At 45.0% G+C, this 16,445-nt stretch overlaps 1 protein-coding gene and 1 long non-coding RNA gene across 5 annotated transcripts in view; one reads left to right on the top strand and one right to left on the bottom strand.

Annotated features, from left to right (window-relative positions):
- The window catches only part of Wdr31 (WD repeat domain 31), a 21,390-nt gene that overhangs the window by 2,693 nt on the left and 2,252 nt on the right, over positions 1–16,445 (top strand). For 2 of the 4 annotated variants that reach the window (XM_055611736.1, XM_055611738.1), the window contains exons 2-10: positions 2,049–2,145; positions 7,791–7,935; positions 8,390–8,522; positions 9,713–9,787; positions 11,033–11,177; positions 11,281–11,381; positions 12,531–12,598; positions 13,856–13,997; positions 15,196–15,358. In XM_055611736.1, coding sequence (XP_055467711.1) covers positions 7,820–7,935; positions 8,390–8,522; positions 9,713–9,787; positions 11,033–11,177; positions 11,281–11,381; positions 12,531–12,598; positions 13,856–13,997; positions 15,196–15,358 — 943 coding nt within the window. In that variant the 5' untranslated portion in view covers positions 2,049–2,145; positions 7,791–7,819. Of the gene's footprint in view, positions 1–2,048; positions 2,146–7,790; positions 7,936–8,389; positions 8,523–9,712; positions 9,788–11,032; positions 11,178–11,280; positions 11,382–12,530; positions 12,599–13,855; positions 14,096–15,195; positions 15,371–16,445 lie in introns of those variants that run through there. The other 2 variants (XM_055611739.1, XM_055611740.1) reach the window with 2 other exon arrangements.
- Positions 14,173–16,445, bottom strand: part of LOC129680164 (uncharacterized) — an 18,935-nt gene continuing 16,662 nt past the window's right edge. Inside the window, exons 2-3 of the long non-coding RNA XR_008720642.1 lie at positions 15,592–15,645; positions 14,173–15,204 (exon numbers count right to left, since the gene is read on the bottom strand). This is a non-coding gene — a long non-coding RNA (uncharacterized LOC129680164). The remainder of the gene's footprint in view (positions 15,205–15,591; positions 15,646–16,445) is intronic.

Below are 16,445 nucleotides of genomic sequence, written 5' to 3'. Positions count from 1 at the left end.
TGTGTGTGTGTGTGTGTGTGTGTGTGTGTGTGTGTGTGTGTGTGTGTCAAAGAGCCAGCCATTGAGTTCCTGTCAGAAACAGTCCCTGTTCCTCTTACTAGGGAACCCACTTGGATACTGAGCTGCTATGGGCTTGGTTGGAGTATCAATCTCAGAAAAGACCCCTGTGCCCAGATTTTTTGGTTCTATTGTTATCTTTGTGGAGCTTCTGTCCTCTCCAGGTCTTACTATCTCCCCCTTCTTTCATAAGATTCCCTGCATTCTGCCCAAAGCTTGGTTATGAGTCTCAGCATCTGCTTTGATACTCTGCTGTGTGGAGTCTTTCAGAGTTCCTCTGTGTTAGGCTCCTGTCCTGTTTCCTGTTTTCTTCTCTTTCCAGTGTCCATCCCATTTGTCTTTCTGAGTGAGGATTGATCATCTTACCCAGGGTCCCCCTTCTTGCTTAGCTTCTTTAGGTGTAGAAATTTTAGTATGTTTATCCTATATTATATGTCTAATATCCACTTACAAGTGAGTATTACTGTGTGTGTATTTCTACTTCTGGGATACCTTACTCATGATGATCTTTTCTAGATCCCATCAAATTTCATTATTTCCTTGTTTTTAATTGCTGAGTAGTATTCCATTGTGTGAATGCACCACACTTTCTGTATCCATTCTTCCATTGAGGGACATCTGGGTTGTTTCCAGGTTCTAGCTATTATGAATAAAGCTGCTATGAACATGGTTGAGCAAATATCCTTGTTGTGTACTTGAGCATATTTTGGATATATGCCTAGGAGCCAGATCTTGAGGAAACACTATTCCTAATTGTCTGAGAAAGTGACAGATTGATTTCCAAAGTGTTGTAAAAGTTTACATTCCTACTAGCAATGGAGGAGGGTTCCCCTTTCTCCACAACCTCTCCAGCATGCATTGTCACTTGAGTTTTTGATCTTAGCCATTCTGATGGCTATAAGGTAAAATCTCAGGGTTGTTTTGATTTGGATCTCCCTGATGACTAAGGACACTGAACAATTCCTTTAAGTGTTTCTCTGCTATTCTATATTCCTTTACAGAGAATTCTCTGTTTAGCTCCATACCCCATTTTTTAATTGTATTGCTTGATTTGTTGATGTTTAACTTCTTGAGTTCTTTAAATATTCTGGATATCCGCCCTCTGTCAGATATGGGTTTGGTGAAGATGCTTTCCCAGTCTGTAGGCTGTCGTATTGTTCTGATGACAGAGTTCTTTGCTTTATAGAAGCTTTTCAGTTTCATGAGGTCCCGTTTATTGATCATTGCTCTTAGAGCCTGAGCTGCTGGTGCTCTGTTCAGGAAGTTGTCTCCTGTAAAGCATAATTTTTTAAAGCACTTTGTTCATAACTTCATGAGTCATACTTATTCAAAATGGGGAAGTTTCCTTTTTCACAAAAACAGTGAGCTCTGAAGTGAGCAGCCTACCCTAAAGATTGTTGATGGACAGGAGTGCTATACTGTGAGCAACACCAAAAGCTTACTCACATAATTCACTGTTTCTATCGCCCACATTTAAAAGTAGACACATAGTGGCTGGGATGGTAGCGCCTTGTTTGGTAGAGCACTTGTCTGGCATGTATGAGGCTATGGGTTCCATCCCCAGCATTGATAAACTATGCTGGGGACAAGTGCTTGTAATCTCAGCACTCAGTAGGTAGAAGCAGGAGAACCAGAAGTTCAGGGCCATCCTTGGCTACATTGTGAGTTTGGGGCCAGGCTGGGCTACATGAGATTCTATCTCAAAACAACAACAACAAAAAAGCCCCCCCCCAAAAAAAACAAAAACAAAAACAAAAACAAAAAACAAATACGTGTGTAGTTACCACCGTGTTATACTCTACCCCACTGATGGAGATGAGGCTTATACACTCTTGGAAATTTGTGTGCTATTTCTTTTATGAGGGCAAAAACTACACTAATAATCTTTTTAATTAAAGGAGGTTCTTATTTACATCCGTGTTGTAAATCTCCTTGGTGCAAACATATGCTTAGAGAGGAGATTAACTTGAGCGTCCATTCATTAATTACAGAGATTAGGAAGTGCCTGTCTGACCAGTTTCTGAAGGCTGAATGAACTACAGATCATCAAATACAGCAGCTCACAAAGAAGATCCGGTTGCTTTGGGGGTAAGTAATGCCAAATTACCCTTCCGAAGAACATCTCCCCGGTGAAGATACCCACTAAGAATCCAATTGATTTTAAATATGCTTATAGCCCTCATGGTTTCCGGTGACCTAGATCTACAGGCAGCACCTGTCTGTAGTTTGATGACAGTGCTGGACGCGGGTTAAGCTGGCAGATGGGCAGCCCTGCATCTTTGCATCTCTATAAACAAGCACAGCTCAGGTCTTCGGGATGCTATCCTGGAACCTTTCCTTTTAGTCCATCATGTGGCCTATCACAGGACATCCCACGATGTTTGAATTGGAAGAGATTGCAACAAATATTTTTGTCATACTGTGCAAGCCATTTGGGGTACAAAAAAAAGTCCTTATTGAACAAATACTATACTGTGTCGTTCTCCATCCGGTGGAAGTCTAGAACTCAGCTGTCAGATTCCAGATGAAGAACAGAGCGACCCGAGTATTGGAGTTCCATTTTTCTCAGAAAATGTCTAGAGCACTTTAGGGCAAGGCCCATGTGCTAGGCAAGGCTTTGGTCTAACCAGGGCAGGTGGGAATGAGTTTTCCAACTGGGTGTTATAGATAGCCGTTTAAAACAAGATTGCTGGTATCAGGTAGTAGAAATTCAGGAGTTCCAGAACTCAGATCTGATACTGATGTGTTATAGACCATTAGCAGGGATGCAGGCAAGAGCCTGTGCCTCGTCAGCTTGCAGCAAAACACAGGCCTAGTGTGCAGGAGGGCAGGTCTGGTGAGGTGCAAGCCTGGGAAGCGGCTCTGTGGCTGCCAAGGCAGTGCCTCACAAGGTGGAAGCTCACTGCGGCTGGCATCATATGGTCGACCAAACAGCAGTCAAGCCTCTGGCAATCCAGCAGCTCTCAGCAGTCAGGCATGTCCAGCCAGCCTAATTGGCAACCAAACCCCGGGAGCTCAGCACTGAATCTCCAGGGAGGAGGGAAGCCTTCCCTGCTTAGAATAAATGATGAATCTCAGGCGGCCATGGTGGAAGGTTGATGGTAACATGTAACATTCAGCATGCACATTTATTTCTTGTGAAATCAGGGACTTACAAACCTTGAGCAGTGGGAGGGATTCTAGAGTGAATGTGTTTGACTTGCTGGGGTCAGGAGTACTGGGAATACTTGATTTACATGTAGTGGGACAGTACCTCATTTATATGCAGTAGCACTGTCCCATCACAGGAAGGAGAACATAGAACTTAATTATCCTATGGGTGTGGGGAAGAGCTGTAGGTTCAATTGAAGGGCATTGCTGAAAACTAAGCTTTCCTTGGTATAGGGTGGGGTATTTCCAGGAATTCGCAGGTTTTCTTACCTGGAGAGGGTCTGATCTGTAATCTTCCCTGAGGGCTATACGACCCTTCTTCCAAGATCTGGAGTTACCAGATCAGGTGGAGAGAGAAAAGGGAGTTCCTTGTAACAGACCAAGCTCAGCTGTGTATCACAGTATACTGCAATAAAATGTAGAGAAAGAAAAGCAGTCCTTACACCACGGTGACGGTGAAGGGAGGCTTCTGGACTCCTTGAGAGACTCAGACTTGCCCCCAGTGCCCTGGATTTGAGAACTGCTGGGCTAGTAGTTAGCTCCGTGGTCTCGTCAGTGTTGTCATCACTTGTGTGCATAATATTCTGGTTGCATAATAACCTCATAATGCTGGTGTGCTGTATTAGAAAGTGAGGCAAAGAAATTGCTGAAGACAAGTGAGGAAGGTTCTAACTCTTAGAGTAACGGAGGCTCTTCTCTTTCAAGAAGCTTTTCTGGGATTAGTGTGATGGCTTAGCAGGTAAAGACATGTGCTGCATAAACCTGGTAACCTGAGTTCACACATGAAGAACCCACATGAAGGTGGAAGGAGGGAAGTGATCCCACAAAGTTTCTCTCTGACCTCTGACCCTCACCATGATGCATGTGCGCATCATGCATTGTGGGCATGTGTGCCCACAAATACAGACAACAGCAATGACTTTTTAATTGCAAAAGAAGCTTTGCTAATACAGAATATATTTATTTTCAACTGCATGCTCATAGTATTTAATCCACTGTGGTAGAGTACATGTAACGTAACATTTACCACTCATGACATAGATGGTCTTGTGCAGTGGTCACCCACTCTCTAGTTGCATGACATTTGTATCCCTCCCGAAGTTAACCTTGTCTTCAGTAAGCAGCACATACACACACCATCTCCACAAGCCCATATTCTGGCGGCCACCAATCTACTCACTGTCACTGTAGACTATCAGACTGGCTGTTTCCTGTGGGTGGGATCATGCATCATGTAGTTTAGTATGTCTAGTCTTTTTTCTTAGCGTAATGTCTTCTATATTCTTGTTTGTTTTGCTATAGCTAGGCTACATTTTGTTTATGTATCCATCTATAAATCTGTTGGAACTGTCAGTGTAGACCAGGCTGGTCTATCTGCCTGCTTCTGCCTGCGACTGCTGGGATTAAGAGCATGTGCAACTATGCCTTGCTTGATGAAGTCTTTTCATCTCTTGATTGCTGTGAGGAGTGCCTGGTGAGCATGTGTATACCAACATTTGTTTTAATACCTGTTGTTAATTTTCTTAAAGATTTATTTATTTTATGTGTATAAATGTTTTGCTTATATGTATGTGCCTACCAGTGCACCATGTGCTTGCCTGGTACTTGAAGAGGTTGGAAGCAGGAGCTGGAGAGATGGCTCAGCAGTTAAGAACATTGCCTGCTTTTCCAGAGATCCCGAGTTCAGTTCCCACCACATAGTGGCTCACAACCATCTATCCTGGGATCTTATGACCTCTTCTATCATCTGTCATGCAGGTGCACGTGTAGATGGAGCACTCATGTACATAAAATAAATAAATAAATCTTAAAAAATAAAAAGGTCAGAAACAGGCATCAGATCTCTTGGAACTGGGGGTTTTGCTATTTTTTTTTTTTCGTGTGTGTGTTTGCTGGGGATCAAATCCAGGTCTTGTACATGCTAGACAAGCTCTGTATTCTACCACTGAACCACATTTCCAGGCCTGAATTTAGTATTTTTATGAAAAAAAAGTGTCTTTTTAACTAGTTCATAAGGACAAAATTATACATACTAATAGAACATTATGTATCATTTATACACATTCATATTGTATAATTGTAACCAGCCTTTTTGACTACTTTATTGAGTTCTTATATTTACCAGTCTCTTCCACTGCAATCCCTTCTAACCCCCCAACACTATGTAAGTGAGAAAGAATGTTAGAGGGAAAAAGAGGTATAGACCTCTTTGGACTACTTCCTACTAGGGAGGATGGGGCAAGTGCAATCTCCATCCTCAGAGTATCTCCAACCAGCAACCAGCCATCCAGCAATAGCAAAAGCAGCAGCAGGGAGAGCAGCCACCGCCACAGGCCTTCTGGGGGCTCTCGCACTTATACCCTCTCGAGAGTCCCCAGAATTCCAAACATAAACTGTGCAGCTGGCAAAAATCACACTCCTTCTAGAGCATGAGACAAAACATAGTTAGCGGCTGTGGACAGTCTGAAGCAGCCCCATATCCCACACCTGGATTAAAACAAAAACATATTCACATAACATAACTGGGCTTTTAACGAAACCAAACTCCCCACCACATGTAATATTTAAATCAGTTTAAAAATAATTGCTGGGTTGGAGAGGTGGCTCAGAGGTTAAGAGCACTGTCAGCTGTTCCTGAGGTCCTGAGTTCAGTTCCCAGCAACCACATGGTGGCTTACAACCATCTGTAATGAGATCTGGTGCCCTCTTCTGGCAAGCAGGCAGAACATCGTATACATAATAAATAAATAAATCTTAAAAAAAAAACTTAAATCTTTAAAAAAATAATAATAATTGCTGAGAGCTGGACATGGTGGTACAGTACTGCCTTCAGTCCCAGCACTCAGGAGCCAGAGGCAGGTGGATCTCTGTGATTTCGGGGCCAGCCTGGTCTACAGAGAGTCTTCCAAGACAGCCGGGGCTCTGTTACACAGAGAAACCCTGTCATCAATGAATGAATGAATGAATAATATTGATGGGCTGGAAAAATAGCTAAATTGGTAAGTGTTTGACACACAAGCATGAGGACCGAAACTTAGTTCATAGCATCTAGAGAAAAACTTGGGTATGGTGGCACTTGCCTACAATCCCAGTTTTGGGGAGGTGGACAGAGGCAGAGCCCAGCCTAATTCCCTAAGTCTTGGGGAGAGACCCTGTCTTGAAAAGCAAAGTAGATGGCTCCTGAGGAATGACACCTAAGGTTGGGGTGTCACACTCTGGCATTCACATACATACACACACATGCACATGTACCTTCACACATGAACACATGTAAACACAAACATGCACACATAAAGTAATTCTTAGTTGTTTGTTGTTGTTGTTGTTGTTTAATTCAAACTCTCTCTGTGTAACCCTGGCTGTCCTGAAACTCTATAAAGCAGGTTGGCATTGATTTGCCTGTCTCTGCCTCCAGGTGTGTGTACTACCACTGCCTGGCTCTTCTTAGGTTTGTTTTGTTTTGTTTTGTTTTTAAACAATTCAAATACAAGAACTACTTTTTTTTTTTTCTTAAGATTTATTTATTTATTAATTATAGTGTTCAGCCTGCACACCAGAAGAGGGCACCAGATCTCACTATGGATGGTTATGAACTATCATGCGGTTGCTGGGAATTGAACTCTGGACCTTTGGAAGAACAGCCAGTGTTCTTAACCTCTGAGCCATCTCACCAGCCCCCCCCCTTCTTTTTTTTAACCAAAAAAATTATTTTTTCCCTCTGATTCTATCCCAGTTGTTCCCAAATATTTGTTTCATTGATTTCCTTTCCACATTTAAAAAAAAATTATTAATTACACTTTATTCACTTTGTATCCCCCATAGTCCTCTCCCTCCTCCCCTCCCAATCCCACCTTCCCTTCCTATTCTCCACACATGCCCCTCCCCAAGTCCACTGATGGGGAGGTCTTCCTCTCCTTCCTTCTGATCCTAGTCTATCAGATCTCATCAGGAGTGGCTGCATTGTCATCTTCTGTGGCCTGGTAAGGCTGCTTCTCCCTCAGGGGGAGGTAATCAAAGAGCAGGCCAATCAGTTCATATCAGAGACAGTCCCTTTTCCTATTACTATGTAAGCCACTTGGACACTGAATTGCCATGGGCTACATCTGTGCAGGGGTTCTAGGTTATCTCCATGCATGGTACTTGGTTGGAGTATGAGTCTCAGGAAAGACCCCTGTGCTCAGATTTTTTGGTTCTGTTGCTCTCCTTGTGGGGTTCCTGTCCTCTCCAGATTCTACTATTTCCCACTTCTTTCATAAGATTCCATGCACTCTGCCCAACAGTTGGCCATAAGTCTCAGCATCTGCTTTAATAGTCTGCAGGGCAGAGCCTTTCAGAGGCCCTCTGTGGCAGGCTCCTAACTAGTTTCCTAGTTTTGATTTAGCTGCTGAACCTATATTGACAGCTACAATCCTAGGCCCAAAAGAATGAAGCAGGCGAAGGAAAAAAGCCAAATGCACACAGTTAATCCCCCTTTTAAAAAAGACATGTACCACACACACACACACACAAAGAAAGGAAGAAGGAAAGAATCACTGCACTGATGTTGGACCTAACAAAATTCAGCGTGTGTGTTCTCTGCACAGGCAACACACCTCCCGGCTGACCGCAAGGGATGCTGTTACTTGGTAGCCAGCTGAAACCCGCGCTTCCTCAGAAGGCCTTGTGTAGGCTCTGGACTATAATGGGGAAACTGCAGAGCAAACTCAGGCACAGCACGTACAAATACAGGTAGATCGCACCCTGGGGTCCCCAGTTTCCTCATTATGCTTTAGAATTCGGTGCTGAAAAAAGAAGGTGCATATCGGTGGTCTTCCCTGCACGCCTGGCTTGGTGGACGGTTTTAGAGAGAATCCAGCTCTGCTGAGGTAGGCATAGGCAGATGGTCTCATCACCATCTAGAACCCCCAATGCACACTTAGGGGTCCTTTATCTTTTGGAGTCACTTCTAATGAGATCAAATACTTTTGTCTTCAGGATTCCCCTTCATCAGATTTCAATAACTCAGTCCTTCTGGGTGTTTCCCAAAGAAACACCACCATTTATTTCCGAGCATTTTCCAAACAAACAGTGGGTTTCTTTCCTGTGGGTCACAGCCTGGCCTGAATTGCTATCATTACCCACATTCTTCTGCCCCCTTCCCCTCTGTCCATTCAGCGGACCTCATCTTCCATCCTCTCTGTAGCAGGCCTGATGGAATTATAGAAGAGAGAGTCCAGACTAAAGTTTCCCAAGAATACAGCCCTGCTCATGTGGACACCGTCTCTGTGGTTGCTACTCTGAACTCAGACCTTTGTGTCTCTGGAGGAAAAGACAAGGTGAGGTTTCCAGTGCTTCCTAAGAAAGCAGCTCACGGCAGGAGAAGGAAGCGGTCCTGAGAGAGTCTAACACTGCATTTCTACATCACAACAGGGCTCCAAATGAAAGGCTGGAGTCTAAGCCTGGCTCTCCCTCTTGCTATTACTGTAGGCAAGTCTTTACATTTTCGGAGCTTTGGTTTCCTAGTCTGTTACACGGATGTATAACAACACCTGTGTCCTAAGGCAGTCATGAGGGTTCAGTGCCTCACCGTATACCAGGCCGCCCACATGCGTTATAAATGAGGGCGTTATGTTCCACCCACCTCGTTCTTAACAGTAACACGTAGACAGGAAGACTCAGTCAGCCAATAATGTTCCAGTCGCTTTTCATTTTGTTTTCACAGCTCACGCTGGTATGCACCGACTCTTTCTGCTTTTGTCTTCCCTCTTGTCTCCACTCTACATTTAACGGCTTTCTGTCCTTGTAGTAGGAGCTAACTTGGCAGTCGTTGCTAGTAAATTGCAGCAACAATGCACTGCTGGTTATTCCTGAAGGGAATAATATTAATAATGCCCCCTGTTTCCAACAGACTTTCAGAATCACCCAGTTTCACCATTTGTAAGACGCATTTACTTTAGATGTTCTTACTTCAAATTAGGATACACTTAAGTAGCAATGTCTTGTCTTTTTTTTTTGGGGGGGGGGAGTGAGACAGGGTTTATCTGTGTTAGCCTTGGCTGTCCTGGACTCCTTTTAGACCAGGCTGGCCTTGAACTCACAGAGATCTACCTGCCTCTGCCTCACCTAGTGCTGGGGTCACAGGCGTGCACCACCATGCCCAGCTGCAGTGTCTCATCTTATATCTGTATTATTTTATATTATGCCTGTGAGAGGCAGGCAGGGCAAGGACTATCCACTGTGCTATGTAGACTGGGGACCTGATAGGTCCAGTGCAACAGCCAGTGGGCCATGCAGCAGTTGCTCCTTTCTCTGTCAGTGAACTGTAGACACTCAGCAAGAAAATGCTTCAAGATCCTGCCCAGAGGGGCATAGGAGAAGAGGAGGGAGGAGGGCAGGATTGGGAGGGGTTGGGGAAGGGGCTACAGCTGGGATACAAGGTGAATAAACTATAATTAATAAAAATTAAAAAAAGATCCTGCCCAGGGGCCAGTGTGGTGGTGACACCTGTCATCCCATTTCTCTGCAGACTGCTGTGGTCTATAATTGGAAAACTGGACACGTGGTGAAAAGGTTCAGAGGACACGAGCGGGAAATCACTAAGGTAACTGTCAAGTGCTTATTCTGAAGGGAATTGGGGAGTGAAAAAGACTCATCAATAGCTGTAGATATTAGAGGGCTTGTATGTGTAGTCTAAAGGAAAAAATGTAAAGGCCTCCTTTGATGCCAGAAAGAGCATGGAAATCATCTAAATACCTTCCAGAGGTGTAAGCACATGCCACAGTCCACATAGAGCAAATATTATAAGCCACCCAGTCTTTAGTGTTTTGTTAGAAAGGCTTAAACTAATAGTTCAATGGTTTTCTTTTTTAAAGAATGTATCAAAGGCTATAAATAAGGAAACTAAATAAAACCTCTTTGGAATGTCTGAAACATCATAACTTTTTTTAGGGAATTATTTGTTAAGTCTTTTTTTCTTTTTCGTTTTTTGAGAGAGAGTTTCCTTGTGTAGCTCTGGCTGTCCTGGAACTCACTCTGTAGATCAGGGTGGCCTCAAACTCACAGAAATTATCCCTGCTTCTACCTCCCAAGTGCTGAGATAAAGGTGTACACCACTACCATCCTGTTTATTCGGTCTTACAAAGAACAAAAGGGGGTGGAAAGGTGGTTCAGCAGTTAAGATCGCTGGCTGCTCTTCTAGAAGAACTGGGCTCAGTTCCCAGCACCCACATAATGCTTATAACCATCTGTAACTCAAGTTTGGGCTTCCAAGGGCACTGGGCACAAAAGTGGCGCAGACACACGTGTCGATACGCCTCACTCATGTGCAGAAAGTAGTAACGGTAAAGACATTTAAAACTGTTTTAAGGAATGAAGTTCTGGGGTTGGGGGCACAGCTCCATAAAGCCTAGCATGGGGAAGCCCTGGACTGGATCTAGTACTGAAAAGAGAAGCGATACTCTGATACGTGTGTCAACAAGGGCAAATGTTGGAAGCATGTTTAGTGAAAGCAGCTAGACAAAAGAACAGTGTGGCTTCACTGGTGAGACAGCGGTGATCAGGGGCTAGAGAGGGGAGAATGGCAGAGTTGCACTTTGAGGTGATGAAAGTTCTACAGTTGGAGATTGTGGAAGTTTGTACAACAGTTTGTACAATTTGCTGTACACTGAGCTGTATACTTAAAATGGTTAAAGTGGTCATTTCTGTCACATAGACACACACAGAGAAAAAAAATTTTAAAGAAAAATTAAAGCTGTGCATGTGGAGTATACAAAGCCATCTTCTACTTTAAAGTTCTGCCTAGCATGCACACCTGAGTGAATTCTGTTTTTATTTGTTCTCTGAGCAGTTAGCCTGTATTCCCAAATCAAACCAGTTCTTCAGTGCCTCTCGAGACAAGACAGTCATGATGTGGGACCTGCAGGATTCCTCACAGCCCAGACAGCAGCTGTCTGGCCACGCCATGGTGGTCACTGGCTTAGCTGTGAGTCCAGGTAAAGTGAAGCAGAGCTCTTGCCAGCACCTAGATGCATTCCCAGGCCGCATGTTGATTTCCCAGCTCATGGCCATTGTGTCTTCTCACCATTGTTTTTAAAGACTCATCACAGCTGTGCTCTGGCTCTCGAGACAACAGCCTGCTTCTGTGGGATGTGGGCACCGGACAGTGTGTGGAGAGAGCGTCTGTCTCCAGGAACCTGGTACAAATTGAGACTTGGTGTAGAACAGGGTGTTGGGAAGAAGCACGGGGTGAGGGAAGCGTGCTGGAGGCTCAGCTCATAGCAGAACTGTGCTTGGCAGGAGGGACCTTGGGCTCAGCTGAGAGGGAAGAGGGGAGGAAAGAGAAGTAAAAAGTTTTTATCTTCATTCATTCCTTCAAGGCCCACTTTTAGCATAACTCTAGTGGACCACGCACTGCTAGGAATAGAAATATAACAAGTGACATGGTGTTATCTCTTGCAGGAGCTCACAACTTTTGTGTACAGAATTTGATACAGGATGGCTGTCTCATGCAGAGAAATGAGTGGTGCTCTTAGCTTGATGTAGCTCACTTTGTGGCAGCTGACTACTGCAGACTTCACACAGGCTTTGGGCTCTGTCCCAGCTGCCTTCCAAACTTGTATTTGTGTAGGATTTTTTTTCCTTTCCTTTTTCTCATGCTGGGGATTGAATGCTGAACCTGTGTTTGCAAAGCAAACATTTTGCCTTTAACCTACACCCCAGCTCTGCCTTCAAGCCACATATCTATCACTTATTAGTTGCGAGTGCTATAGTGTGCTAATTAAGCTTAAGTTCTAAATAGCTCCATTTATAAAATGGGGAGTTATGTCACTAGGCCAGAGTCTTTGGGTGATTAAATGAGATAACGTATAACATAAAACACCTGTTATTGTGGTTGGCGCACGGCAGCTGTTCCTTGGAGTTTGGTTTTAAATTCAGCTGCAGACAGTAGGACGTGCTTGCCTAATGCCCTTCGTATTTGTGAGAGCACTGCTGAGAAAAGGAAAACTCTGTTGCCCTGGGTTGTTTTGGAAATTGTTTCTGCTGTTCAGCCAGGGCTCGGGGCCAGGACTACTTTTTTTCTTATGAGCCTCTGTGGTGTTACAGCAGAGTTCAGGGTCCCCACTTAGCACAGGGGGCTGCTCTTCTGGCTGTAGATTGGGGTTCAGGTCTCCAGAGTAACCACAAGGCCAGAGATACAGATAAAGGACTGAGGGCTGTGAGACATTGACCCTGCTAACCTGCGCTCACTAGCTCAGAATCCTTGAGGGGATGAGGTTAGCTAACTAATAGAATTGCAGTGGAGATATGACCTGCCATGCAGACTTGCTAATGATTGTTTTCTCCAGGTCACCCACCTGTGCTGGGTCCCCAGAGAACCATATGTAGTCCAGACCTCTGAGGATAAGACCATCAGGTGGGCTACTGAGCCGCTGTGGAGGTGTTTCTGGTGAAGGTCTGTGGCTCCCGTGCTTACATGACTCTTCCTCCATTCTGCTTCTCCATGCCACTATGCCCATCCTTAGGGCTCTCTTTCCCCTCACTCCTAGCTGCCACTGGGGACTCTCTGACCTGGAGCTTATGGGAACAGACTGAATGCCCAAGATGAGGTCAGGCGAGGTCCAGCTCTGAGTGGTTTGAGCACCTGACCTTGCTAGTGTCCACTGTGTGGCCATCAGCCTCAGCCTCACCCAGCCTTCAGGCAGCCTGGCCCTCAGCCACAGCCTTGTAGGAAAGCAGGATAAAAATCTACATCAGATAGTCAGTAGTTCACAAACTGGGGCGCATGACTTAAAATACTGCCTCTCGGAAGAGACTTTTCCTATAAAGTGGGAGGGCTGAGATAAGGAGGAAACAGTGAGATGAGAGGGTACACAAAACTGCACGGGACCAAAAGGCCAAGGCTGACCATGGCCAGCCATAGCCCAGATGTGGTTCGAGAATGGTGATGGCATTAGCAAGTGTCCTTTAGCTGTGGCAGCAGATCTGGACTGCGGTGTCTCAGCTCTTAGGAGGCTGAGAAGTATTACAGTTTGGATAACATAGCAAGACGTGCTTCAAAACAACAACATAGCTTTAATTTTTTTGTAGACACAAAAATAGCCTCTTTTCCATTGAAAACAGTGTCCTAAAGGATCAAATTAACTTGCACAGTTAAGATGTGTATTCTAGCGGATGGTGGTGTCACACACCTTTAATTTCAGTACTCAGGAGGCAGAGGCAGGTGGATTCTCTGGGTTCTAGTCCAGCCTGGTCTACAGATTGAGTTCCAGGACAGCCAGGGCTACACAGGGAAACCCCGTTTCAAAAAACTAACAACAACAACAAAAAAGATGTTTGTTCTAAAGTCTCCATGAAAGGTGGTGAGATTGCTCAGCAGATAAAGGCACTGACACCAAGCCTGACAGCCTGAGTTCAGTCCCTGGGACCCACACAAGCTGTGTGTGCAGCTCCTCTCCCCAGATAAAGAAATACCATTCAAAAAAAAAGTCCATATGACTTTCAAAATTGAAAGACTCAAGATGGCATTGATTTGATCACTTCCTTCAGCTGTGGAGTTGTCAGGCTCTGACATGCGGTTCTGACTGGCAGCAAAGATTCAAGCTTTTCCTGTTATCGGGTGTGTTTTAGTGCCACTTACTACAAAGTCACTTCTGCTTCTAATTCCTTGCAGACTCTGGGATAGCCGGGGGCTTCAGATGGCTCATGCGTTCCCCACAAAACAGCACATCCAGACCCACTGTGATGTCAGCGTGGATGGGCGCACGTGCATCTCCTGCAGCAGCGGCTTTGCCGGGGAAGGCTGTGAGGCCACGGTGAGCGGCCAGGCCAGTCGTCTGCTCACTGACGGGCAGGCTGTTCAGCTCTCACTCCCCTCACTGGGCTACACACACAGGCTCTGCAATAGCTTCAGGTGCAAACTGTCCCCCAGCCTGTGCATTCTGGTGGCTTCCTTTAAGAAACATCTATTAATCTGGGTCTGCCTGAATTGCTAATAGGCAAGAGGAACAGGATGGAAATCAAGATAGAGAAGGGCTAAATAGAGCAGCCTGCTGATGTTCTTGTTCCATGTGAAGCCTAAACAGGTAGGGACTGCTTGAAGAGCCAGATTTGGGGTCTTTGGGTCTTTCCTTTAGCTGTGCTAAAGGAAGCTCAGCTCATTAGGGGAATGTGGAGCTCCACAATTGGTCCAGGGTTCACCCCACCCTTATCTGGATGTACACTTCCTTCCAGTAATTGCAGGGTACACTCTTTAGGTCTCTCCAAAGTTCTAGGCCCATAATTTCAGATTATCAGTTAAAAGGATGATCTAGCTTCCAAATGAAAGAGTTGTATTTCAGACATGAATGCCATGCCATGCATTGAAATAAGTATGCATGGTTTCATTTAATCCCTAAGCAAGTTGGTGAGTTCAGTGCTGTTTTAATACCTACTTTTTTTTTACAGTTGAGGGAATGGAGACATGGCAAGTTGAAATCTCCTACTAAGGACATGCTCTTAGAAGGGGTGGATTAGGGTGTTGCAAGCTTTGGATGTAGCATCTCTTATCCTGGCTGATGGATGACGGGGTCTCCCGGGCCCCCACTGTTGGCTGATGGATGACAGGGTATCTTGGGCTTCTACTGATTTTGGGCACTTCAGTTTTCTCTCATTTCTGAATGGCACCTGGCAGGTGTGGTCTGATCTGTGTCAGTACAAATGGGGCTAAGAGGGCTGTCTCTTCCTTTGTCAACTAGGCATGACCTCAGAGTGTCTGCATCTGTATGCACACATGAGAAGGTGCCCCTTACTGTGGGGTCCCCGGAGCCATAGCTAGTGCTGTTTGAGACATAGTTGATGCTGCATGGCCACTGGGTGAATGGGTGGTTGGCTACGTAGTCGATATAAGGGGTTCCTCTGGCTTTCTGGATCCAGGAGTGGAGGGGATCAGTGGGTCATGTTGCATGGGAGGGTGGGTATCGGCGATACATGAACATCTGTATGTATAAGCTGGCTGGTGTCATTACTTTGCAGTTGTGGGACCTACGGCAGACGAGAGACAGAATGTGTGAGTATAAGGGGCATTTCCAGACAGTTGCATCCTGTGTCTTTCTACCAAAATCCATGGCCTTGATGCCTATGATTGCTACCTCTGCACATGACTCTAAGGTGAAGATTTGGAACCAAGATACTGGAGGTAAGCAGTCTGCTCTCAGTGCTTCTCAAAAGCTGAATGCAGTCTTAAGATTTTGCATTGCTCACCGTATGCAAAGCCACCCATGTCCTGTCACCTTACAGTCCCCTGTGGTTAAGAGGTGAGACACCAAGGTTCAACCTCTGGCTGTAAGGCAGCTCCGAGCTTCCCTCATACCATGATGTACAGAGATATTTATTCCTAAAGACTCCAGAGAGAACATGTTTGGCGCTTACATTCTTTCCACATGAAGTTTCTTGTCAGATTTTTACTTATGACACTCAAAATGTCTGAAAAAGAGAAAAAGAAATGCTACTTTTGAGTTATTACTTCAAGGATGCACTTAGAACCTCACCTCTTGTTGGGACTGTGATCAAACAAGAAAGGACTGAGAAAAGCTCCAGCTGTTGGCACTTGAAGCTGTGTTTGAGATCACAGTAAAGTCAAGTCCCCCAGCACCAGAGAAGAACAGTGGCTTGTGGACCATAGCTTCCCAGCTATGTGTGCAGAGCTGTAGAGATCAAATAGTAGATACCTAGAAATCTGAGTCATGGTTTAAACTTTGGATAGCATGGAATTCAGTCATGGTAGTACATTTATACCATGGAGATTAAGGAGTGCTGTGAGGAAGTGTTGGGTTTTCTTCTTTTGGAAGTCTGGCTTCCCATCACTGACTCTGTGCAGTTTTATCTGGACATAGGATTTGGCGAGAGATAAAAACAGGGTTAATCTGGGTTAATTTAGAGAACTTCAAAAGCTTCCCACGGTCACTGTCCAGAAACTCAGTTTCCCTCAGGGAGAGATAGCTCCCCTCTCAGAGAAAAGAGGGGAGCATATCTAATATTCTGTAAACAGCCGTGGCCTCTCCTGTGGCCCACATCAGTGTCTTTGTTTCCTCTGACTTACCCTGTTTTGTTCTCTATCCCTTCTACCTATGGCCCTAGGTGTCTTTAATGCTGCTTGGTAGCCTACGTCCTGCTGGGTCTGGGTTCCATTCTCCTCAGCTGAGGTCATGGAAGTGACTCTGAGTCTTCCCAGTGAGGGGCACTGTGCCTTGTTGAGAGGCAGAACCCTCTAATAGCTTAGATGG

This window comes from Psammomys obesus, unplaced genomic scaffold, assembly GCF_907164565.1.
Source record: "Psammomys obesus unplaced genomic scaffold, mPsaObe1.curated_primary_1811, whole genome shotgun sequence".
In the NCBI taxonomy this organism is placed as follows: Eukaryota; Metazoa; Chordata; class Mammalia; order Rodentia; family Muridae; genus Psammomys; species Psammomys obesus.
This window is presented reverse-complemented; position numbering and strand designations above follow the sequence as displayed.